At 40.9% G+C, this 24,043-nt stretch overlaps 1 protein-coding gene across 17 annotated transcripts in view; it reads right to left on the bottom strand.

Moving 5' to 3' along the window:
- The window catches only part of CHD1 (chromodomain helicase DNA binding protein 1), a 179,347-nt gene that overhangs the window by 32,104 nt on the left and 123,200 nt on the right, over nt 1–24,043 (bottom strand). For 13 of the 17 annotated variants that reach the window (XR_014939000.1, XR_014938999.1, XM_085527725.1 and 10 more), the window contains 12 exons: nt 21,483–21,635; nt 21,134–21,205; nt 19,465–19,614; nt 18,605–18,753; nt 14,130–14,226; nt 13,943–14,038; nt 6,565–6,741; nt 6,207–6,367; nt 4,886–4,927; nt 1,636–1,766; nt 1,082–1,220; nt 201–351 (listed from right to left, as the gene is read on the bottom strand). Coding sequence is in view for 15 of the 17 variants with exons in the window: in XM_085527725.1 (XP_085383851.1) it covers nt 201–351; nt 1,082–1,220; nt 1,636–1,766; nt 4,886–4,927; nt 6,207–6,367; nt 6,565–6,741; nt 13,943–14,038; nt 14,130–14,226; nt 18,605–18,753; nt 19,465–19,614; nt 21,134–21,205; nt 21,483–21,635 (1,518 nt within the window). In the remaining 2 variants the exon portion in view is untranslated. Of the gene's footprint in view, nt 1–200; nt 352–1,081; nt 1,221–1,635; nt 1,767–4,885; nt 4,928–6,206; nt 6,368–6,564; nt 6,742–13,942; nt 14,039–14,129; nt 14,227–18,604; nt 18,754–19,464; nt 19,615–21,133; nt 21,206–21,482; nt 21,636–24,043 lie in introns of those variants that run through there. The other 4 variants (XM_085527727.1, XM_085527731.1, XM_085527726.1 and 1 more) reach the window with 3 other exon arrangements.

Below are 24,043 nucleotides of genomic sequence, written 5' to 3'. Positions count from 1 at the left end.
AGAGATTCAAATGTATAGGAATAACATAACAGACTGTAAGAAGGTATAATTCAAATGAATACACAAGATCTTGAAATCTACTAATTTACCACAAGAGTGCAACTGTCCTAATTTCTGTGAAATTTCAGGCATCATAAAGTAACTTATTTCAGTATTTAAACAAGCAAAAAGTCCTCAATGAAATTTTGTAGATGACATACCTTCTGCGTCAAACTGAGATCAGGATCCATTTTTATCATTTCCCAACTACCATAACCATATTCATAGATACCTACTAACAGATTGGAATCATCTTCTTTACCCCAATCTATATCAAAATGAGCTGCTTTGGTGTGGTATGGGATGACATATCTAGTAGAAACAAATTAGAAACATAAGCCGTCTTTGCAAACTTAGCAAGGGAGAAGGGAATGGACTAAGAATAGTAAAAATAAAAAGTTTCATCTTGGTATTTTAGGTTAGTAATTCATGTAACTATAAACAGATTTTCTTACGATTTCTATACAATATTTATTAAAATCAGTACTGAAACAAGTTTTAAAGCAGATCAAGATTAAGATAGCCATCTGTTTTTCTTTATATCTGTGGCCATGGACTGAGTCAGAATTGGTTAAAAATGAAGACAAGCTTCAAATATTACTCTAGTGTAACTGCTAACTACATAAGCATAGTCTAGGGACCGTGATATGCAAGGTAGTTTGCTGAAAAGTTCAGAGGGCTGAAACTACCACCAAGGATTACTGTCTGTTCCACTTTGACAGATATTGCTTTCCCTCAGGCAGAGGTAACAGAAAGCATCTCCTCAACAAGCCTAATTTCAAGTCTGGAGTAATTAACTGTAACTTAATTCAGCCTCCAGTGAACACATTTCAGAAGCCAAAGCAAATACTAGCTTCTAAGGAGAAGGAAGAAAGAATAAACAAAGGATGTGGAGCAGATTACATTGTCATTTCTTACAGGGAATGAAGCCAGACTGGTATCCCAGTGTGCTTAGAGTCTGGACTGGTTAAACATGTGCCTATAAGCCTTGAATAATTTTCTAGATTATGGTTTTCTTTAGGAGGAAAAAAAAAATAAATACCTTTTCCTTTCTTCTGGATCTGAAGGAATGGATTTATGCAATGGTGCCAATTCTTCTTCATGAGAAATGACTAGCTTTGCATTCACCTGCACTCCTGATATTCGGAATGTTGGGCCTTTAACTTTCCCAAATCTACCACCTTAAGATAAAAGATCAAGCTATTAAAAGATTCAGACTTTATGTGAATGTTATAGACAACTGTCAAGAAAATAAACCCCACAGGCTTATGCTATAGCAACAGACATTCAATTATAACAAATAACTTTTTCTTAAGCAAACATTCTAAACTTCAGAATCTCAAGGTCTTCCAAATAATAGCAGATTACTTTCAAATTTCATGATAAAAACAAAAATGTGCTGCATTCTACTGTGACAACGCATACAGGGAATGGGGAGAAAAAGCTGTGGATTTTTTTTTCTTTTTAAATTTCACCAAATATACTAACGGTTTTATTTCACTTATCCCCCAAGATATACAGTTATAACCAGAGTGCTAGAATAGTTCAGATTCTTGACATTTTTACTCCGCTCCCCGACCCATATATACAAATTACCTGTTCTTCCTTGACCAAAATCATTATCATTTAAAGCCTTAATGCATCCATTATGTACAAGTTCTCCCAGACGTCTAAGGTCTGTTTCAGATTTATCAACTAGCTCAGCATCTCTAGCTATAGCATCTAACCTGTAAGAAAACAAGTACAGTTTTACAGCTCTAACACGTTAGTTTTAGTAGATTTCCCCCACCCCCCACCTTCTCTTCCCCAGTCTAAACAGTCTCAGCTTTCTCAGTCTCTCCTCAGAGGAGAAATGCTCCAGTCCCTTGATCATCTTTGTGACCCCTTTCTTTGTTGGACTCTCTTAGTAGCTCTATATCTCCCTTGTACTGAGGACCCTAGAGCTGGACACTGCTCACCAATGCTGAGTAGAGGGAAAGGATTACCTCACTTGACCTGCTGGTGATACTTTGCCTAATGCAGCCATGATACCATTAAACTTCTTCGTGACAAGGGCTCATTACTGGCTCACACTCAGCTTGGTGTCCACTGGGGTCTTTTCTACAAGGCTGCTTTCCAGATGACTGGCTCTCCCAGAATGCAGTTGTGTCTAGAATTGTTCTTCCTCAGGTGTGTGACTTTGCACTTCCCCTTCTTGAACTGCATGAGGATCCTGTCATCCCATCTCTCCATCCTTTCCCAGTCTCTCCAGATGGTAGCATTGCTCTCTGGTATATCCACCACTCCTCCCAGTTTTATGTTATCTGATGATGTGCTGAGGGTACACTCTGCCCCAATGTCCAGATTCATTAATGAAAATGTTGAACAGGACTGGACCTTGTATTGACCCCTGGGGTACACCACTAGTTACTACCGACCGCCACCATCTAGGCCTGGCCGTCCAGCCAGGTTTCAAACCACTTCACTGTCAGCCCATCCAGTGATGGCCACTTCAGCAGCTTGTCTATGAGGATCATGTGGAGGACAGTGTCAAATGTTCTCCTCTCATCCATCAGGCCAGTCATTTTATCACAGAAGGTTACCAGGTTGGTCAAGCATGACTATCCCTTGGTGAATCCATTTTGGCTACTCCTGATGACTTTCTTGTCCTTCATGTGCCTGGAAATAGTTTCCAGGATTAGCTGTTCCATCACCTTTCCCATGCACGGAGGAGAGGCTTACTGGCCAATAGTTCCCTGGATCCTCCTTCTTTATAGTCATAGAATGTCTTGGTTTGGAAGGAACCTCAAGGATCATCAAGTTTTAACCCCCCCTGCCACAGACAGGATTGCCAGTTGCTAGATCACATACTAGATCAGATTGCCCAGGGTCCCATCCAATCTGGCCTTAAACATCTCCAAGGACTGGACATCCACAACCTCTCCAAACAACCTGTTCCAGTACCTCATTGCTTTCTCAGTAAAAAAAATCCCCTAACACCTAATCTGTAGTTTAAAACCTATCACTATCTACCCTTGTAAAAAGTCGGTTTCCCTCATGTTTATAAACTCCCTTCAAATAGTGGAAGGCTGCAATGAGGTCCCTCCCCAGCCTTCTCTTTTCCAGACTGAAAAAGCAGTTCCTTCAGCCCTTGGATCATCTTCATGGCCCTCCTCTGGACCCTCTCCAAAAGCTCCACATCTTTCCTGCATTGGAGACCCCAGACTTAGGGCCTCATGAGTGCAAAGGAGAGGGGGACAATCACCTCCCTTGCCCTCCTGGCCACCCCTCTTCTGATGAAAGCCAGGATACCACTGGCCTTCCAGGCTGCAAGCACACACTGGTGGCTCATGTTAAGTTTTTCATCAACCAGGACCCCTAAGTCCTTCTCAGCAGGGCTACTCTCAAGGAGTTCTCCCCATTTGTATACATATCTGGGATTACCTCAACCCAAGTGCAAAACCTTGCACCTTGCTTTGTTGAACCTCCTTCTTAGAGTGAAGCAAATGCCACTCCTGTCTTCAGGTACTTCCACCAGTCATCATGATTGAGCAAAGATTATCAAGAGTGGCCCTGTAATGACATCTGCCAGTTCTGTCAGCACTGGTGCGTGCACCTCATAAGGGCCCATGGACCTGCAAATGCTCAATTTGCTTAAGTATTCTCTGACCAGATAATCTCCCACTAAGGGTGCATTTTCCTTCCTCCAGGTCTCTGGAACCTGGGATTACCAAGGGTCAATCTTTTTGGTAAAGACTGAGGCAAAGAAGGCATTCAGTACCTCAGCTTTTTCCCTGTCCCATTTAACTAGGTTCCCAATCTCATTTAGCAATAGACCAATGTTTTCTCAAGTCTTCCTTTTGTCACCTATGTATTTATCAATTACTCCCTTCAGACTTTGAAACTAGAGAATTGATCATGTAAGTTAATATTCACCGACATTTGCTATGCTGTGTGCATTTTTGATCCATGCAGTTAAAAACAGCTACAGAAAAGAATACACAAAATATAAAGATATAATAAAGGTGCTTCAGAAACTAGAGAGCAATACAATATGAATTATAAAAGTCTCTAACCATACAGTTTCAATATATTACTTTAAATTCATCTGAAAAGAAAAAGAACCAATATATATACATGAGAGCTGCTCCAAAAGTAATGCCTCCTGATGTTGGCCCACAACATCAGAGGCAAATAGTGGTGGTACACCCCTGACTGTGCTCACATCTACTGTTTGGTCTCCATATATTTTGAGAAAGAATTGATGAATGTCAATGAGTGCAATTTTTCCACATGAAGAAATTCACTTACACTCTTTTACTTCATATGCACCTCCATGTCAGGCATCATCTTGTCAGATTGCACATCTGCTTGCCATCTGTCACATGACAAACAAATGCTGAACCTACCAGCCAATGTTCTGCTACCTCTAGTGCCATACCACCAACATCCACCTCTGACACCATGGGGCAACATAATAAAATAGGAGGCATTACTTTTAGAGCATCCCTCATAATAATTGTCAATAAGCATGCAAAACTGGCTGTTACACTGCATAAAACCATAGGCTTGTTACTTTTTACAATTAAACTAAATGATTATCAGTAATGCAGATCAAACAAGACAGTAGGTAAAGTACAACAAAAGTGAAAAGTCTTGCAAAACTGAAGAGTTTGTCTTTCTAGCTATCTACATACATACCCTGTATGAAGAAAAGAAATATATTAATTGAATTTCATGTTATAGTCAAGGCAAAATATTAGGCAAACTATTTTCTCTTCAACCTAAGGTTTCTTGGTTTGTTCATTTAATTTTAAGTGTCAGCAAGATTCCAATTTGCTATGCAAATATAATCAGATAAGTTTACCTTTCAAGTGGGCCACCAAATTTCTTGTAACTCTTGATAAATCTAGTAATAGAAAATAATTCTGCAGTTAAAAATATATGCTTAACTATACTGGGTTTAAAATTTATTTGTAAAGTGTTAGTGCAATAGTATATGGACAATGCAAAGAAATAAGAACTAGAGAGACTAGATCAGATTAGTATATCAATTAAGCCACATTTAAAGCCAGAATTCTATTTGGCTTAATAACTGATGCAAATAAAACAATAGATGATAGAATTTATTTCAAAGGTAACTTTACTAGTTGCACGAAACAAAGGATTCAGCAACATGATGTGTCTAATCATAAAAATCACACGTGGATTTACAGTGAATAGACAATTCAGACATATTATGCTTCATATAATAAAGAGGAGCAATTTGTAATTTTGAGGTGACTTTAAGATTTAGGAAAACATAGTAACAAAGATAGGGAATGTTACTGCCCTCAGAAGAAATGAGTAAGTAATTGAATGAGGGAAAGAAACTAGAATTATCCAAGAAGGAGAGAGAATGAAATTGTTTAAAAATTATACATTTCTTAACAATCAAGAACCCAAGTTACTAGTGCAAGCAGGAGAATACCCCTTGACAAAAACAGCAAACTACTGTTGCTAAGATAGAAACTCATAAAAAGTTATTTATACAATGAAAAATATTTTATAAGCATTGCAGTATTTTACAGAAACATGAATACTTACATTATAGAAGAAAAATAGCATATCACAAACCAAAGTAAAAAAAAAAAAACAGTTTCTCTTCCTTCAATAAAATAAGGTATTTTTAGCACAAGATAATGATGGGACCAGCTGTATAGATTCACTAATCACAATAGTTTGGGTTTTTTTTAGTTTTACAAAGCATTATATAACAATAATTAAATTACAGTGACAAGACCTTTAAAAGAAAATTATTTTAGCCCTTTATAAGTATTTTAACAGTGATGTGTGTATGCTTTCTTCAACTGGTTTTTAGGTAAAATGATGGAAAGGTCAGTTCTTGTGTTGTTTTTTTTTTAATAAAAACACGCTCATTAAAAAAATTGTTTTTAAAATTACTGTCTTCAGGGGATGCAGGAAGAATAATGAATTAAATATTGAAAAAAAAAAAAGAATGTTTTTCAACTCAATTTTATAGCACACCTAAATGGGTACAAGCTACAAAAAGGAAAGCTTTAAATGTCTAGAATAAAAATTTTCAACTCAGGTCAAGAAAGACAGACTTGCTTTTCACATTTTCAAACTCAAGATGATAAAATAGATTATTTTGTCCCATTAAGCATGCATGCCCCCAAACATCTTACCGTCTAATCTCTGCATCACTAAATCCTTTAATGTTTTCACGGGGAATAGTTCGTGGTCGTCCACGTTTTTTTGGTCGTTTTCTTTCTGAGATGGAATCACTATCAGATTCAGAATATCTTCTGATCCTACTGCATCTCCCTTCCTTTCCATTAAAGCTGATCTGGAAGTTCAGAGTAACTAGTTCAAAGCTACGTGACTAAAACAACTTATGTGTTGTTTAAGTCACGTGTTTTAATGTTGTCCATTAAAAATATTTGGGGGGGAAAACAGATGAAAACCACGCAACACAAAAGTACAAGCCAAAACATCAGCAATGGAAGTATCAAAGAAAAAAAATCAGTCAAAACCCAACGATACCTGTTTTGCACAGTTTCTCATTCTTGGAAGCATATATATTTCTTCAAGTTCTTTTTGTCTTTCCTCCTCTTCTATTCGTCGCCACTGGACTTCTGGAATTATTTCTTCCCAGTTTCTTAGATTTTGTTCTGGTTCCAACTCAATGTCATCTTCATCCATATTGGAAAAGTTAGCTACCTTATGTTTTGGAACATAAGTATTTTCACCAAATAGATACATGATTTTATTTAAACAAGGACTCAGTTAATATCATTTTAAGAAAATAGTTTGGAATGGCATATTTTATTTATGTGAAAATAATGTATGCATATAAAATACTTCATGAAGGAACATCTCTAATGAAAGTATTCTTCATATATGAAACACATTCGTTCCATGCAAGATAGCTGAATATAAAGATAAGGCTCTTTTTTCTTTTAAAAGTTAATTAATATAGAAACACTATGAAATACCTTCTCAATAGCTGTGTGATTGTTGTTTAATTTCCTTCAAATGCTAACAGCATTTGAATGCTCAAGTTAACATAAAACTCTATGTTATTATATAGAACTAACCAAACATTAATAAACTGTGGAAACCACAGTACATTGCAACTTAATGATCAGCAGGAAGGTGATTTAGTAATCTGATGTAAAGAAAAGTCCTTCCTTGCTTAAAATAAAAACAAATAAAATCACACACGAGCAAAAAAAAACAGTCACAAGATACAAGCACACACTTCGGTCCCACTATAATATTTTGTGTTATCCAATTAAGCACTTCTGGTCACTCTCTGAAGCAATCAGATCCAGTGCAGGCACATTCTGCAGTGGAGCATGGGATCATGGTGTGCGAGGGATGTCTGGAAATCAAGGAGGCTCCAGGGTAAGGAGAGAGTCACCAAGAGACCCTCATGAGAGTAGCTGAGGAGGCATGGGCAGGGCCAGGAGCAGCAGTCTAACACATCCACACATAGAAAGGCAGCCCACAGGGAGCACTAGCAACTAGCATAGGCAAACAATATAGTATGACAATTTCCAGGGCAGTTTGCCCAGGGAGAGCAGCAGGCAGCCTGCTCACAGGCTCTCATCCTGATGGGAAAGCAACATGTTGGGCTGCAGGCAATACAGGAAACTCTTGGGAGTTCATCAATGATAACTTCCTGGTACAGGTATAAGACATATCAACCAGGGTTGAAGTAGCACTGGACCTGGTGCTCATAAATGCAAAGGAAATAATTAGAGAGTTTAAGATCAGAGACAGCAGGGGCTGTAGCAAACATGCCCTAGTAGAGTTCACGATCTTGAGGAATATGGGCCTAGCAAAGAACAGGCAAGAGCCTGAACTTCGGAAGAGTTAACTTCCAGCTGTTTAAGGAATTATTGGATGAGATAGAAAATTGTCCTTAGGGACATGGGAAAGGAACAGAGCTGGAAGCTTTTTAAGGACACCTTTCTGAGAACATAAGAGCTCTCCATCCCCCAGCATAAGAAACCAAGCAGAGAAGGCAGGAAATTGGCATGGCTGAACAAGGACATGCAGCCTGGGAAGAATACAGGGATGCCATCCAGATGTGCATAGGATCAGGAAAGCCAAGATGCACATGCAACTGAACTTGGCAAGGGATATAAAAAGGAACAAAAAGGGATTCTACAAGTACATTAGTCAGAAGAGATAAACCAAAGAAAACATTCCCCTCTGATAAATGAGAAGGGAAAACTTGCTACAACAGACACAGAGAAGGCTGAGGTACTTGATGAGTTCTTTTCCTCATTCTTCACTGGTAGTTGAATTTCCACATCCCCCACATCCCTAAACTTCTAGATGGAGGCTGGGGGAAAAAAAAGAATTCCTCCTACTGTAAGCGAAAAGCAAGTTCCAAGACTACCTGATGAGACTGAATGTGTACATGTTTAACATGATCTGGATGAGGGGAGTGAGTGCACCCTCAGTAAGTTTGCACATAACACCAAGCTGTGAGGAAGTGTCAATCTGCCTGAGGGTAGGAAGGCCCTACAAAGGGATCTAGACAGGCTACATAGCGGGGCTGAGGTCACTGGGATGAAGTTCAACAAGACAAAGTGATGGGTCCTGCAGTTTGGTCACAACAACCTCATGCAACACCTGGGAGTGTTGGTCAACACTTGGCTAAACATAAGGCAGCAGTATGCCTAGGTAGTCAAAAAGGCCAATAGCATCCTGGCTTGTATCAGAAATAGTGCTGCCAGCAGGACCAGGGAGGTGATTGTCCCCCTGTACATTGCTCTGGTGAGGCTGCACCTTGCGTACCATATTCATTTTTGGGCTCCTCACTACATGAAACAAATTGAGACCCTGGAGTGCATCCAGAGAAGGGCAACAAAGCTGGTGTGGGGACTGGAGCACAAATCTTATAAGGAGCAGCTGAGGAAACTAGGATCGTTTAGTCTGGAGAAGAGAAGACCCAGGGGAGACCATCTTGCTCTCTACAATTCCCTGAAAGGAGGTTGTGGTAAAGGTGGGTGTCAGCTTCTTCTCTCAGGTAACAGTGATAACACAAGAAGGAATGGCCTCAAGTTGTGGGAGGAGAGATTCAGGTTGGATATTAGGAAAAACTTATTCTCCTAAAGAGCGGTCAGGCACTGGAACAAGCTACCCAGGGAGGTAGTAGAATCCCTGGAGGTGTTTGAGAAATATGTAGAGGTAGTACTAAGGAACATGGTTTAGAGGGCAATATTAGTGGTAGGTAGACAGGTGGACTAGATGATCTTAAAGGTCATTTCCAACCTTAATAATTCTATGAAATCTATGGAACCCAATGACATGTATCCATGACGTATATCCCCAGGTCCTGAGAGAACTGGCTGACATGCTTGTCAAGCCACTCTGCCATATTTGAGAAGTCACTGCTCAGAGGTGAAGCTGCCAAGCGATTGGAAAAGGGAAACATTACTCCCATTTTTAAAAAAGGGAGAAATAAAGACCCAGGGAACTAGAGGCCAGTGAGCCTCACTTCTATGCCTGGGAAGATTGTGGAGCAGCTCCTCCTACGAGACTTATTAAATCATATGCAAGACAAGGATATGATCCATTACAGCCAGCACATCTTCACCAAGGGCAGTTCATACCTGCCTTCCATGATGGAATGACAGAACGGATGGACAAAAGAAGGGCAACTGATGTAATCTACCTAGGCTACTGCAAAGTGTTTGACATGGTCCTACACCGTATTCTTATATCTAAATTGGAGAAATGTGGATTTGAAAGTTGGACTGCTCAGTGAATAAGGAATTTGCTGGATGGTCACACTCAACAGATTGTGGTCAAGGGCTCTATGTCCGGGTAGAGGCCAATGACAAGCAGTGGCCCCTAGGGGACTATCTTGGGACCAGTACTCTTAAAAATCTTCATCAGTGACATATTATAGGATCAAGGGCACCATCAGCAAGTTTGCTGAAGACACTGAACTGAGTGGTGCAGTTGACACAAGTGAAGGAAGGGATGCCATGCAAAGGGACCCAGACAAACTTGAAAGGTGGGCCCCTGAGAACCTAATGAGGTTCAACAAGGCCAAGTGAAAGGTGTTGCACTTGGGTTGGGGCAATCCCAGATATGTGTACAGACTGGAAGAAGAACATCTTGATAACAGCCCTGCAAAGGACTTGGAGATCATGGTGGATGGGTTGGTTACAAGGCCAACCCAATGTTAAGGCCAACAATACCTTGGGCTGCATCAACAAAGGAGTGGCAGAAGGAGAGGACTGTCCCCCTCCACTCTGCCTTCATGAGGCCCAATCTGAGCTACCGCATCCAGACCTGAGGCCCCCAACACAAGAAAAACATGAGTTGTTGGAGTGGGTCCAGAGGAGGGCCACAACGATGCTCAGAGAGCTGGAGCACCTCTCTTATGAAGAAAGGTTGAAGGAGCTAGGCTTGTTTAGCCTGGAGAAAAGAAGGCTCAGGGGAGACCGTATTGCAGCCTTCCAATATTAAAAAGGAGCTTGGAATCAGGAGAGAGACCAACGTTTTACAAAGGCAGATACTGATAAGATAAAGGGGAATGACTTTAAACTAGAAGAGGGGAGATTTAGATTAAATACTAGGAGTAAATTATTCACTCAGAGGGTGGTGACTGAGTGAAACAGGTTGCTGAGAAAAGTAGTGGATGCCCCATTCCTGGAGACTAAGTTGGATAGGTTCCACAATGGAAGGAAGGGATGACATTCAGAGGGACCTCAACAGACTGAAAAGGTGGGCCTGGGTTTTTTTTTTTGTTTTTTTTTTTGTTGTTGTTGTTGTTGTTGTTTTTGTTTGTTTGTTTGGGGTTTTTTTTTGACCCAGGTTGGAAGAGACCTCAAGGATCATGTAGTTCCAACCCCCCTGCCTAGCAGGGCCAACAAACATACACCTTTACTAGATCAGGTTGCCCAGGGCCCCGTCCAACCTGGCCTTGAACACCTCCAAGGACGGGGCATCCACAACCTCACTAGGCAGCCTGTTCCAGGACCTAACCACTCTTCTAGTAAATAACTTTCCCCTAACATCCAACCTAAATCTTCCCTCCTTCAACTTAAAACCATTTCCCCTAGTCCTGCTATTATCAGCCCTTTCGAAGAGTTTACTCCCCTCATGGGATTAAGTTCCCTTCAAGTACTGAAAGGCTGCAATGAGGTCACCCCGCAACCTTCTCTTCTCTAGGCTGAACAAACCCAACTCCCTCAGCCTGTCCTCATAGGGGAAGTGCTCCAGCCCCCTGATCATTTTCGTGACCCTCCTCTGGACCCTTTCCAGAATCTCAATGTCTTTTTTGTATTGAGGGCTCCACACCTGGACACAGTACTCCAGATGGGGCCTCACAAGAGCCGAGTAGGGAGGGACAATCACCTCCCTATCCCTGCTGACCACCCCTCTCCTGATGGAGCCCAGGATCCCATTTGCTTTCCAGGCTGCCAGAGCACACTGCTGGCTCATGTTTAGTCTCTCGTCCATCAGGACCCCCAGGTCCTTCTCTGCTGAGCTGCTCTCAAGGACCACTCCTCCCAGCCTGTACAGGTGCCTGGGGTTCTTCTGGCCCAAATGCAAAACCTTGCACTTTGCTGTGTTGAACCTCATTAGGTTCACCCGAGCCCAGCTTTCCAGCCTGTTGAGGTCCCTCTGAATGGCATCCCTTCCTTCTGCCGTATCAACTGCAACACTCAGCTTGGTGTCGTCAGCAAACTTGCTGAGGGTGCACTCCATTCCCTCATCGATGTCATTAATAAAGATGTTAAAGAGCACCGGTCCCAAGACAGACCCTTGAGGCACACCGCTAGTTACCGGCCTCTACCTGGACATAGAGCCATTGACCACCACCCTCTGTCTGCGGCCTTTCAACCAATTGCTTATCCATCTAGTTGTCCACCCATCAAACCCACTTCCCTCCAATTTGGAGATGAGGATGTGGTGGGGGACCATGTCAAAGGCCTTGCTCAGGTCCAGGTAAATGACATCGGTCGCCTTCCCTTCGTCCACCAATGCCGTCACTCCATCATAGAAGGCCACAAGATTAGTTAAGCATGACCTTCCCCTGGTGAAGCCATGCTGGCTGTCTCGGATCACATGCTCATTCTTTATGTGATCGAGCATGTTGTCCAGTTGGATCTGTTTCATAATCTTCCCAGGCACGGAGGTGAGACTCACCGGCCTGTAGTTCCCCGGGTCCTCCCTGCTCCCCTTCTTGTAAATGGGAGTGACGTGACCCTTCCTCCAATCGTCCAGGACCTCACCTGACATCCAGGGTTAATCTAATGAGGTTCAACACAGCAAAGAGCAAGGTTTTGCACTTGGGCCAGAGGAATCCCAGGCACATGTAGAGACTGGAAGGAGCAGTCCTTGAGAGTAGCCCTGCAGAGAAGGACCTGGGGGTGCTGGTTGATGAAAAACTTAACATGAGCCATCAATGTGCTCTTGCAGATCAGAAAGCAAATGGTATCCTGGGCTCCATCAGAAGAGGGGTGGCCAGCAGGGACAGGGAGGTGATTAATTGACCCTCTCTACTCTTGTGATTCCCCACCTGGAGTACTGTGTCCAGGTCTGGAGCCTCCAATACAAGAAAGACGGAGCTGTTGAAGAAGGTCCAGAGAAGGGCCACAAAGATGATCAGAAGGCTGGAGTACCTCCCCTACAAAGACAGGCTGAGGGAGCTGGGCTTGTTCAGTCTGGAGAAAAGAAGGCTGACCTAATTGCAGCCTTTCAGTACCTAAAGGGGGCCTATAAGCAGGAGGGGAGTCAACTCTTTGAAAGGGTAGATAACAACAAGACAAGAGGAAATGGGGCCCTTGGGCAGCCTGGTCTAGTACTAAATGTGGAGGTTGGTGGCCCTGCCTGTGTTGGGGGTTTCATGATTGTTGAGGTCCCTTCCAACCCGGGCCATTCTATGATTCTGTGATTCCTGGGCAGCGTGATCTAGTGGGTGGCAAACCTGTTCACAGCAGGGAGGTTGGAATTAGATGATCTTTCAAGTCCCTTCCAACCCAAGATATTCTATGATTCTTTGATCTGGCATTCAAGCTTGAATGGAATTTAATTTGAAATTTCTAAAAGGTATTCAACAAAAGAATTCAAACTTCATTCTGTTTTCAGAAGCACTATACTTGCTTAATAGTGTAAACCATTAAATGAAGAACAGCCCTACCCAGTATTCTAATCATTAAATCAAAGACTAATGTATATGTAAATCTCTTCTGTATTTCGTTGGTAGAATACATCATGTATTTTTATGAGGGCTGCTCCAAAAGTAATGCCTCCTGTTTCATTATGTTGGTCCACAATGTCATAGGCAGAAGCTGGTGGTATGTCAGTAGAGGTTGAACCTTCTCACCAATATCCAGTGTCTGACATGAAATTGCTTATGAAGCAAAGATGTGTCACTGAATTCCTCCATGTGGAATAAATGGCACCCATTGACATTCATTGATGCCTGCTGAATATTGATGGAGACCAAGTAGTGGATGTAAGCACAGTAAGGTGGTGAGTGGTGCATTTCATTAGTGACAACAGCAACAGTGGGTCATCTCTGCTTGTGCAGATTTTTTTTTTCCCCATCTCTGGTGAAAATGTATACCTAATTGGTGGTGACTATGTTGAAAAAAAAACATTTTGTATCTGAGAATTGGCTTTACAAATTAGTGTTATTGTGCTCTTTTCATCTGTTGTAATTTCCATGGAAATAAATAAGAGGCACTACTTTTAGAGCAATCAACATAGATGTTTGCACTGGTGGTAACTATCCTGTATAGGTGAAAAAACATTCTGTGCAACAGAGTTGACTTATTGTGGCATCTGTTTTACAGGAATAAAGAAAGGTACATAATAATAATAATAATAAACATTCATAAAGAAAAATTAAAATTACGGGAGGATGAAGGGAACAGAGCAATACCTTGAACTGTGAAAGTAACTCATCACCTACAGTTAATGGGCCTGACTCATTTTCTCGTGTTTCAGCCCTCTTCAGGATTTCATCTATATCCATCTCCTGAAACAGAAGTCGTTTCTCTTTACAATAATGTACTTCAGGCAGTTTTGGTTTTTATATCCATAAAGTATGTATGTATTTTGCCATTTACCTGAGGCTCCTCTTCCTCCCCTTCAGGTTCTTTAAAAAGTTCCTCAGCACCAAACTTCAAAATTGCTGATAACTCTTCCTTATTAAAAGGAGTTGAGCTGAAATACAGAAAGTTTCAGAAAAAGCATGTTATCTTAGAGATTTCTTTCAAATTACTATAATCATGATACTATAACCATGAGTCAATTGAGCTGAAGAGTAGCAAAGCCCCAAAATGGAGGCAAGGTAACACTTTGCTATAGAAAGGGAAAGGGGAGCTTCACAGAAACCAAGACAAAGGGTAACTGTAGATAGTTTACATTTAAAAGGGCAGGGAAAGGGGGAATTACTGACACTTAGTCAAAAGAAAACCAGAGAAGAGGGCAATAAAGATAAGAAGAAACTGTCTGGAGACCTCTGACAAGAAGAAGGATTAGATACCCCCGGGCAAGATGATGCCGACATGGGAGAACAATAACAGCAGATAACACCAAGAAGAAAACAGAAGAATTTCACCCCAAAACAACGGCAAGGGTCGCGGGGAATGGGGTCAGGGGGAATGAGGGAATGGGGTTGTGGGGAATGGGGCCATAGGGAATGTAATGAATATGTAATCAAACTGAGGAGGAGACTATTGATTATGTATTAGCTTGACCTATATCTGTAACACACTTTTCTCCTTACGGTGTGCAAGTTTGGAGGAGCTATCCCCCTTGCACCCGGCGCTGCGCAACACTGGAATAAACATACCTGCTTTATAACCCATCTCTGGATTATAGAGTTTGATTCCGCAAGTCAGAGCTTCCTACTGATTGTTAAATATAAGCTATATTTACTATGCACATTAGATGCTTCAAAAGTACTGCCTCCTATTTATGTCTAAGGAAACGACAGATACAAAGAACACAATAACACTATTTGATAGATCAAATTCTCAGCTACAAAATGCTAATATTTATCTTAGTCACCACCATTAGCTGTACATTTTTGGTAGAGATGAACAAGAGCCCACATGTAATGTTCATAAAAATCTGCACCAGCAGAGGTGACTCACTGTTTTACAGCTGCTATGATGGCATAATTGCTAAGAAAATGTTGCCCACATAGTCCATCTTTCATCGGTCTGAATAGATGCAAGTGAGAAGGTGCCAAATCTGAACTATACTGTGAGTGTGGTTGGCAGTGTGGTTCAGGGTCTTCAATCTGGTGTGGGGACCAATGTTACAGCAAGAATGGTGTTGGTCTCTTCTCACAAGTGTCAGGTGACAAAATGAGGGAAAATGGCCTCAAGTTGCGCCAGGGGAAATTTAGGTTGGATATCAGAAAAAACTTCTGTACAGAAAGTGTGGTTAAGCACAGGAATAGTTTCCCCAGGGAAGTGGTTGAGTCACCATCCCTTAATGTGTTTAAAATCCATTTGGACATGGTGCTCAGTGACATGATTTAGTGGAGGATTGTTAGGGTAGTATGGTTAGGTTGTGGTTGGACTTGGTCATAGGATGTCTGGGGTTGAAAGGGACCACAATGATCATCTATTTTCAACCCCCCTGCTACGTGCAGGGTCGCCAACCACTAGACCAGGCTGCCCAGAGCTACATCCAGACAGGCCTTGAATGTCTCCAGGGATGGGACATCCACAACCTCCTTGGGAAACCTGTTCCAGTGCATCACCACCCTCTGTGTGAAAAACGTCCTAATATCTAAACTAAACCTCACCTGTCTCAGTTTAAAACCATTCCCCCTTGTCCTATAACTGCCCACCCTCGTAAACAGCCATTCCCTTTCCTGTTTGTATGCTCCCTTCAAGTACTGGAAGGCCACAATGAGGTATCCCCAGAGTCTTCTTGTCTCCAAGCTAAACAAGCCCAGTTCCCTCAACCTTTCCTCAAAGGAGAGGTGCTCCAGCCCTCTGATCATCTTAGTGGCCCTCCTCTGGACCCGCTCCAAGAGTTCCACGTCTTTCCTGTACTGGGGGCTCCAGGCCTGGATGCAGTACTCCAGATGGAGCCTCACAAGAGCCAAGTAGAGGGGGACAATCACCTCCCTCTCCCTGCTGGCCACCCCTTTTTTAATGCAGCCCAGAACACAGTTGGCCTTCTGGGCAACAAGCACACACTGCTGGCTCACGTCCAGCTTCTCGTCCACCAGGACCCACAAGTCCTCTCCATAGGTCTGCTCTCAAGGAGATCTTCCTCCAGTTTGTATAAATACCTGGGATTGCCCCAACCCAAGTGCAGCACCCTGCACTTGGCCTTCTTGAACCTCATTAGGTTTTCATGGACCCACTTGTCCAGCCTGACCAGGTCCCTCTGGATGGCTTCCCTTCCAATGTATCAACTGTACTGCTCAGCTTGGTGTCATCTGCAAACTTGCTGAGGGTGCACTCGATGTCATCATCTATGTCACTGATGAAGATGTTGAAGAGCTCTGGTCCCAAGACCAATCTTTGAGGGACACTGCTAGTGACCAGCCTCCACCCTGACACAGAACCATTAATCACCACCCTTTGACTGTGACCAGCCAACGAATTCCTAATCCATCAAACAGTTCATCCTTCAAATCTATGCCTCTCCAGTTTAGAGAGAAGGATGTGGTGAAGGACCATGTCAAAGGCTTTGCAGAAGTCCAGGTAGATAACATCCATCAACATTACCCCGTCCACCGAAGCTGTCACTCTATCATAGAAGGCCACCAGATTGGTCAGACAAGATCTGCCCTTGGTGAAGCCATGCAGGCTGTCTCAAATCACCTCTTTGTCTTGTATGTGCCTTAACATAGCTTCTAGGAGGATCTGCTCCATGATCTTCCCGGGCACTGATCTGAGGCTCACCAGCCTGTAGTTCCCTGGGTCTTCCTTTCTCCCTTTCTTAAAAACTGGAGTAATGTTTCCCTTTTTCCAGTCACTGGGGAGTTAACCAGACAACCATGATTTTTCAAATATGATGGAGAGTGGCTTGGCAACTACATCAGCCATCTCTTTCAGAACCCTAGAATGGATGTCATCTAGCCCCATGTACTTTTACACATTCAGTTTCATGACTCTGACTTGTTCCACTGTTACAGTGGAACAGAAACCACTCCCCACACCCTCACCAAGAAGTTTGTGGTCCTGACAGACATGGGAAGCCTGACCACCCGTGAAGACTGAGGCAAAGCACTCATTGAGTACCTCAGCTTTTTCTATGTCTGAGGAAGCCAGCTCCTCATTACCCTTCATCAGAGGGAGAACACTCTCCTTGGCCTGTCTCCTCCTGCCTATGTACCTGTAGAACCCCTTCTTGTTATCTTTCACATCCCTCTCCAAGTTCAGCTCCATCTGTGCCTTGGCTTTCCTAATCTTATGTCTACACACATGGACAACAGCCCTGTACTCCTCCCAGGCTACATAACCCTGCTTCCACTTCCTGTACATTTTCCTCTTTTCCCTCACTTTAAGATGATCTTTAAGGTCTTTTCCAACCTGAGCAATTCTATGATTATTCTATGGCCAGACTATGGAAGTTCAAGCTTTCAGCTTAGTCAGCATCACAATGTAGTGGTCAGAGTTGATAGTCTGTCCAGGTTCCAGGAAATCCAGAAGGATCACTCATTTCCTATCCCAAAAGACAGTGCACATCACTTCAGCTGCTGAGGGCTGCACCTTGAATTTTTTCTTCGATGGGCAATTTGTATGTCACCACTCCATGAACTACTATTTTGAGTCCAGCTCATAGTGGTGACGCCACGTCACATCAGTGGTAATGATGTGATTCAGGAAACTGTCAGCTTCAGCCTCATATTGGTTCAATAGGCCCTGACAAACTTGCATGCAGTGTGTTCTTTCTGTTCCTGTGTGTGCATTTGTGGGACCTACCTGGAGTAAAGTTTATGATATTGCGACATTGCCACTATTGCTTCCAACACATTGAAATTGATATTCAGCTCTGTACACAGTTTGGTCACTGGTTGTAATCTGCTGATTCGTGCAAACGAGCTGGTCAAGACACTCTACGTTTTGTGACAGCTGTGCATGTCTGTCTGGAACATGGCTTGTCTTTTACACCATTGTTACCACTGCTGAAATGCACCACCCACTCCTCACTGTGCTCGCATCCACTGTTTGGTCACCATAAGTGTTCAGCAAGTGTTGATGAATGTCAGTCGGTGTAATTTTTTCCACATGGATGAATTTGGTGACACACCTTTGCTTCACATGCACTTCCATGTCAGATGCCATTCTGTCAGACTGCCCCTATGCTGCCATCTGTCACACGGCAACAACATGTATCTAGATACTGGTGGAAAGGTTCAACCTCTACTGCCATACTACCAACATAGGCCTCTGACACTGTGAACCAACAGAATAACATAGGAGGCGTTACTTTTGGAGCAGCCCTTGTAAATATAAACATAATATAAATAAAATATAACCCATTGCCACATGCGATTATTTGCATTCTTCTCAAATAGTCAAGTATAGTTAAGCATAATTTCCTATGAAAGAATATATAAAAATACCTTGAAGGTGTAGAGCCTGTATGTAGTACAGTTTTCCCTGTGGTGTCCATTCTCTGAATCACTAAATGATCTAACACCATCTTTTTCTTGGCTCTTTCAAGAATATCTTCTTCTACTGATCCTTTTGTGACTAGACGATAAATATTTACCTATGTATATTATAATAAAGGCTTTATTTATATGCTCACAAATTACACATTAAGACAATATTCAGATAAAATTAACATAAAGAAATTTAAAAAAAAACAAAAAACCTCACAGCACAAAATACCTTGGATCAACAACAGGGAGAAATGTTAGCCTGAACTACAAATCTTCTTAATATTACTGAACTAGTACTTCTCATATGAAACCATTCAATCATGTTACCATGGTATCTACATAAAGCTTTTATAAAATTAAATTTAAAGAAATGTGTTCTTAGAACTCTCCTCTTAAACTTCAGTGATTGCGCATAAGCACAGTGACTAACAAGTGCCAATATATTATTACTTGAAGTCTTCTGCAAGAAACAAAACTCAAAGATATCTACTGAAATAGAAACACTAAATATTTAACATTAAGATGTGCCATAAATATAGGAATTATTATCTTGAATGACATGAACCAATGAACATGGGACAGGCCCAGAACAATTCTCTCTACCCATCCATATATTGCAGCTACCACACCATCTGTCTGTATAGGGAGATTTTTTATTTTAAGACTTCAAAGATGCATTATTTACATTTTTAGACATACCTAGCAAGTATTAGTTATTCTTAAAATACACAAAGACTACAAAGGCCTAGAGAAACAGCTTATGGCTACGCTGTGTGAAACCCTCATTCAGGTTTGGATTTTAGAAGAAATGTGCATACCTGTTTCTTTTGTCCAATTCTATGAGCTCTAGCCTGCGCTTGCAGATCATTTTGTGGATTCCAGTCAGAATCAAATATAACTACAGTGTCAGCAGATGCCAAGTTTATACCTAATCCTCCAGCTCTGGTAGACAGCAAAAAGCAGAAATCCTGAAATCATAAAGTAAGAAATAGCTTTATATATGTATTAGTTACAATAAACTTCAAGGAACCAGTATATGCAGTGGAGCATACTATCAACTCATACACTATCAAATAGATGTTCCATAGGTGAAGCTTCTTTAAGTATAAAGGAAACTGATCTCAGTTTCTCTTGTGAACAGTTATCAATTTTGCCATGATTTAAAGGAAGCAGCATCAAGAAGATGAGTATCAGCCACTTGGGGAGAAAAAAGCCAAGCAAAATATGGGCCAAAATATGAACTCCCCTATTAAAGCCTTTATGTGCTCAAGGCTCAAGACCTTGGGCTTATGATTTTCTTTTTTTGTTAAGATGTTAAGAGACAGGAAACAAGCATTCTTCTAGGATCAATGCTCTTCAATACATTCATAAAAAATATGAAAATAATACAATCGAAATTTTCAGAAGGTAGGAAGTTATTCAGGGAAAAGTACGAAGGACTACAGAAGGATCTTATGAGACAGGTAATAAAAAAAAAGCACATGAACTTGAAGATAAAGTGAAGTAGAGAACAATTTTGGATGTTAAATACAATGACAAGTAATAGCAAATCATTAATGCTCAGGGATGAGTCCTTGGAGTTGCCATAAATATTTCCACGGAGACCTTTGCTTCGTAATAGCCAAAAATAATAAACGAAAATGAAGTTTTATGGATTATTAGCAAAGAAATAGAGAATAAAAAAGGAAACAATTTTGTTGCTGCACAACTCTAATTAGTCTCAATTTTTTTGAACAGCACATGAAGATTGGACCCTCCTTCACATTAAAGAAACAAACATACAATACAGCTACAAGGATTCCAGAAAAATGCAATTATGTCTATGCTAGACATAATTATGTCCTTCCTATTCAACCACAGCAGATATATAAGCTCAACAGTAAATGACAAATGCTGTGCTTCTATTACTGAAAAAACCTTGACAGTGCAGAACAAAAACAAAACGATTATCAAAGGTATGGAATGGCTTCCATAGTAGGAATGCTAAATAAACTAGGATTCTCATAGTGGTACAGAACCAATGGTTAGAAAGCAGTTTCTTCCAGGGGAAGGAAATAAAAACTGGAAAATGAACAAAAATCAGATTTTAAAAAATATTAAAAATAGTTTTTCTTCATACAAGGATATATACAACTCAGTTCTGCCCATTCCTTAAGTATGTTTTCAATGTCAAAGACTTATGTGTTAAGTGCTACTGTAAAAACTGAAGGATTAATCCTACATAACAAAATAATGAGGTTAAGTTCTTCAGGGTTTATACAGCGCTCTATCAAAATAATTTTGAATACTGTCAAAAATCTAAAACTATAATAGTTAAATATCATTTTCATAAATTGTTTCTTATTTAATCTCTTCTCAGAAAAAAATTAAGAATTGTAAACCTTATAGAATAAGAAATAAAATTTCAACATTATCCATCCCTTACTTTTTCTGTTTTCATATTTCCTGCCATATAGATTAAAAAAACACCACCCACTAATACCATACCTCTGATCCTTCTGCATTGAAATGATCCAGTGCTTGTTTCCTCAGTTCTCCTTTTATTGATCCATCAAGTCTCTAAAGAGATCAAATATTACAGTTAAAAAGGAACTCATACTATATTCTAGTCTGAGCAACCTGAATACACAGTTGCCAAAACAATTGAGGGCAAGGGGAGGAATGGGGGGGAAGGAGAAGGAGGAGAATAATGCAACACCTTGCACCATAGTAATTGCCAGTCTTTTTCTATACGTAAAATTAAACTTTTATAAGTCTTTCTACAGAAAGAACGCTTTTACTTAAGATAAAGTGACAAAGATCAAGGCTTCCTGGCTACTGCCATCAAAATTCTTACCTGAAAAGGAAACTGACGATACTTCAAGTATTCTGCTAAGATATCTAGCATCCTCACCATCTGAGAGAAAATCAGTACTCTGTTGCCACGTTCTCGTAGACGAATCAGTAACTTGTCAAGGAGGATTAATTTCCCACTGCTACGTATTAAATGCTACAAAGATAAGAAATTGTGTATTGCAAAATAAGTTTACCTCAACACTAACGTATACTGCAGTTGGTTAGACATTCATTTAGTGTCTGCTTTCTTGTCTACTGACATAAGAAGAATGACAGAAATCCTGACACTTTGTTAAAAATGCATTTTAAAATATGCACACAAAATCTCCTAGATCTAATTAACATGTTCGGATAACCATACTACACCACTATATACATTTACTAGTATCCAGCATTAACTGAACATGAAAGTTTAATAAGGATTTAGTCTTGTAAAAGCTTGTATTAAAAAAAAAAAAAAAAAAAAAAAGCACTCTAAATGAAAGCAACAGAAATACTAATTAGCATGTTTTTAAAAGAAATGCATTTCTCTGGCTAATAAAACAGCATCTTAACACTTAATCAAAATATTAGAGCAGATAGAATACAGATTCAAGGTTTTTTTTCCTACCAAATCAACAATAAAAAACAACAAAAGACTATCTGACTACTTCAGTATTACTTACTCCTTACTTTCCATCTTTTGAACAGAAATAAGCACTGCTACTTATTCCTCTAATTATTTTTCAATAATGAAAAATCTGTCAAGTTTCTCAGGCAAGATAAGTGAGAGGAATCTTGTTTGTAGAGTCCAACAAGCTTTACAACATTTACAGCATTATGCCTTCTCAGCTCCAGTTGGAACAACTAGAACAGAAATTTAGGTGCATGTGGAACTTACTGTTGGAAACATTAGGTCACTTTAGGTGAAAAGGTTCAGGATAGAATTATGCAGAATAAAAAAATTTGGAGTTAGTTGTTTTTTTTCCTTTTGCCAGAAAAGAGAAGAATGCATAATTCATAATAAGAGCTAACAAAGCTTATTCAGATGAGTCAAGGAAATCATTGTTAAAAATATGCAGTTATTACAAATAATGGCTGAACAGTTCTGAAGAATTTAATTATAATTTAGGTAGTTAGAGTGTGCCAAGTTGTAAATCATCATAGAATGGCTTGGGTTGGAAGGGACCTCAAGGATCGTCAAGCTCCACCACAGGCAGGGCCACCAACCACCACATTTAATACTAGACCAGACTGAACAGGGCCCCATCCAACCTGTTCTTGAACACCTCCAGGGACGCCCGGTGCACCCACAATCTCTCTGAGCAGCCTGTTCCAGCACCTCACCACTCTTGTAGTAAAGAACTTCCCCTGATATCCAAACTAAATCTTCCCTCCCTCAACTTCAAACCATTTCCCCTTGTCCTACCATTATCTACCTTTGTAAAGAGTTGACTCCCCTCCTGTTTGTAGGTTCCCTTTAGGTACTGGAAGGCTGCAATGACATCACCCTCATACTCTTTAGCTTGAAAAACACTTCATGATATAAACCAGCTTGAAATCACAAGCTGTCACTGAACAATCTATTGTTTTGGAGAAAAAGTCTTCAAATTATCAACTTCAAAGCTTATAGAAAAAAAATGATCTTTAGAAGCATTTATGTTGGCAAAATTGCCACCAGGTACCCACCAAGCTTCTCTTTTGCTCCCCCCTTCTCTTTCTCAGCAGGAAGAAGGGGAAAAAATTAAAATGAAAAACCAAGCAAACAAATAAACAAACAAAAGTCATGAGTTGAGTTAAGGACAGGAAAATCACTCATCAGTTACCATCATGATCAAAACAGACTTGACTTGTGGAAAATTAATTTATTGCTAATTCATAACAGTGTAGAATAGTGAGCACTAAAAGCAAACTAAAAACTACTTCCCCCCCCATTCTCTTCTCTACCTATTCCCCTCTGAGGGGCACAGGGGGTGAGGAATGGGATTATAGTCAGTCCATAATAAATCTTTGCTGCTACTTCTCCTCACATTCTTTCCCTTCTCCAGCATGGAGATCATCCTATGGGATAGAGTCCTCCTTCATGAGCCTCTCTAATGATGGCTTCCACAGGCTGCCGTTCCTCAGGAACTGCTCCAGCATGGAGCTTCTCCAAGGGAGAAGTCCTTCAGGAGCATGCTGCTCTAGCATAGGTCCCCCATGGGCTGCAGCTTCCTTTAGGGTATATCCACCTGATGTAGCATGGGGTCCTCCATGGAGTGCAGTGTGGATATTTGCTCCAACGTGATCTTTCATGGGCTGCAGAGGAACAACTTATTTCACACCATGGTCTTCTCCACGGGCTGCAAGAGAATCTCTGCCTGGAGCACCTCCTCCCCCTTCTTCTTCACTGACCTTGGTGTCTGCAGAGTTGTTTCCTCACATTGTCTCACTCCTCTCTCTCAGTTGCTGTGCAGCATTTTTTATCCTTTCTTAAATATGTTATCACAGAGGCACAACTAGCATTGCTCACTGGCTCAGCTTTGGCCAGTGGTGGGTCCCTTTTAGAGTCAGCTCAAACTGGCTCTTATCTGATTTGTGGGA

The sequence above is a fragment of the Coturnix japonica genome, chromosome W, assembly GCF_054131305.1.
Source record: "Coturnix japonica strain WE chromosome W, WE-NBRP24, whole genome shotgun sequence".
Taxonomy (NCBI): domain Eukaryota; kingdom Metazoa; phylum Chordata; class Aves; order Galliformes; family Phasianidae; genus Coturnix; species Coturnix japonica.
The sequence above is the reverse complement of the archived record's forward strand: the minus strand, read 5'-3'. Positions and strand labels throughout refer to the sequence as shown.